This window comes from Sinocyclocheilus rhinocerous, unplaced genomic scaffold, assembly GCF_001515625.1.
Source record: "Sinocyclocheilus rhinocerous isolate Xijiao unplaced genomic scaffold, SAMN03320098_v1.1 scaffold157, whole genome shotgun sequence".
NCBI classification, from domain to species: Eukaryota; Metazoa; Chordata; class Actinopteri; order Cypriniformes; family Cyprinidae; genus Sinocyclocheilus; species Sinocyclocheilus rhinocerous.
This window is the reverse complement of record NW_015665038.1, coordinates 1,195,087-1,197,298: the sequence shown is the minus strand read 5'-3', so window position 1 is coordinate 1,197,298 and position 2,212 is coordinate 1,195,087. Positions and strand designations below refer to the sequence as shown.

The following is a 2,212-nucleotide window of genomic DNA, read 5'->3' as shown; positions in this document are numbered from 1 at the left end:
CTCACTGCTCCGAGTGTGTGTTCACGGTGTGTGTGTGTGTTCACTACTCACTGCTGTGTGTGTGCACTTGGATGGGTTAAATGCAAAGCACAAATTCCGAGTATGGGACACCATACTTGGCTACACGTCAAAGTCAATAATCTCCCCGCTGAGACACATTTTACCTGATTGCACTGTTTGAACAAGAGAACACAAAGGTTTTTGCCCATTGGAAAAGCTGCATAATATTGGATATCTATTCAAATTAATCACACGCTGTCACTGTTAGGTCAACTCCAACCAGCTGGTTCCTACTACCTCGTTCTACAACAAATACCTTCTGATAAATACAAGATGTCTTAAACAAGAAACACTGAACTAATGATAATGCATTTTGGCTTTCTTGTGCAAAAGTTGCCAAAAACGTAAAAAAAAAAAAAATTAAAATAAAAAGTTATTTCGTTTATAACTTTTTTGTCATTATTTGCCACCTTTTGTGTTGCTACACTACATGAATCATGCAGTGACATAAAACAGGAATAGGTCCACTTATTTGAGATCATACTTTTTTTTTGACTACAGCACAGTAAAAGTTCCATCATTACACAATACCACAAATCTAAATTAACATCAAAGACAGGAAAACGATTAAAAATATTTTCACTGCATCAGATACTACTGTAATATCACAGGATATATGCTACTTCAATCTATAGGACTGAATAATTATATAATAATATTTATATACTATAATATTTACTTGGTACTCCGAGGCACTTCAGAGAATACTATTGGACCACCATGGTACAGCACATGTCCAAAAACCATGATATTGACATGGTACAATGTAAAAACACACAGGCGATATATTTCGCAGTCGGAATGGATGTTTTTAGAGTACTGTATGAACAACATAATTTTTTCATTTTCTAATTTACATGATTTAAATAGTATAATTTATAACGTATACATAATATAAATGTTTTTCGCAGCTCATGAACAACAAAAAGAAGGAAACTCACGCCCGTGCTCCGGTCCGGCACACCCGGAGGTGCCACGCTTAATTTGGTGCTATTCAAACCTACTAGTGAGGGCAACGTTTGCGACATCCAGTTGGTGATCATCGCCATCGTGCTGAGCACTACTCCAATTTTCAGCAAAGGCACCGACATCTCTGCTCTTCTCTTTCCCAGTAACCTTCATTATACAGATTCCAGTGGAGAACTGTGCTGGTAACCTGAGCTGCTGACAGATGTGATGTGCTTCTGTAAAGCACCCAGTGTAAATGAATTCATCTCGGGCATTTCTACTCGCACTATCCTATACTGAACTTTATAATTTTATAAGCGTTATAAGCTCTCTCGGTTTATGAGAAGAGTGCTGTTCTGTCTACTCTCTTCACGCGAATAATGACAGCAGCTCAGCAGAGCATCTCATCTCATTGGTTCCGCCTCCGCCCACCCGCTATACTGGTGAAATATTCATAAATATCACAAACCTCCTCGCGGCGCTTGACGCACGAATATACTAAATCACTGAACACATACAAAGTTTTTTCCGTGCTCTTACAATACCTATACTGACAGCAATAGTTAAAAACGGGACAAAACAGTGTAGCCTACTCTGCTCTCAATAACTGTAAATGTAGAAGTGCCTTCAAAACAGTAAGCGATGTTTTAAGTCATACCCTTGCAAAAAAATAAATAAATCCAAACAACGTGACAGTATGTACAAAAGCTGGAGGCTACATTGGGTTACGCGGGACGAACATTATTTACTGGTTATGGTAAAGTGGACCCCCTTGAATAATTCGCGCGCTGTGTAATATTTTGGCTCATCGGTGTATATTGCAGCCATCTACAGGCTCTCTCCTCCGCATGCAGTACACAGTAACCATATTATTTATGTTCTCTAAAGTAACTATGATTGTTAATGCTCTCTGAGCATTTCATTAAACTCTGAAATATCAACATATGTTAGATTAAAAAGATAACTCAGTTATGCACAGTCTAAAACAGAGTGCTTTATGAGTGCTATTTATGAGTCACTTCTGAACAGGAGAGTTTTGATAGGATAGAGATAGACCATTAACAGTTCTCTCAGCAGCATGCCATGGTATTATTTAACCAACAGAGGGCAGTACAGGTTACCTTCTCAGTTTTTTTGGACAAAAGTTCCAATGAAACCTCCAACACCCCCTTTCCAAGTAGAAACAAACCTGAGATTGAGAATC

The 2,212-nt window shown here is 38.3% G+C and overlaps 1 protein-coding gene across 1 annotated transcript in view; it reads right to left on the bottom strand.

Moving 5' to 3' along the window:
- olfm1a (olfactomedin 1a) overlaps nucleotides 1-1,413 on the bottom strand; it is a 16,060-nt gene extending 14,647 nt beyond the window's left edge. Inside the window, exon 1 of the mRNA XM_016542033.1 lies at nucleotides 1,002-1,413. Coding sequence (XP_016397519.1) covers nucleotides 1,002-1,151 — 150 coding nt within the window. The 5' untranslated portion in view covers nucleotides 1,152-1,413. The remainder of the gene's footprint in view (nucleotides 1-1,001) is intronic.
- Nucleotides 1,414-2,212: the final 799 nt, after the last annotated feature.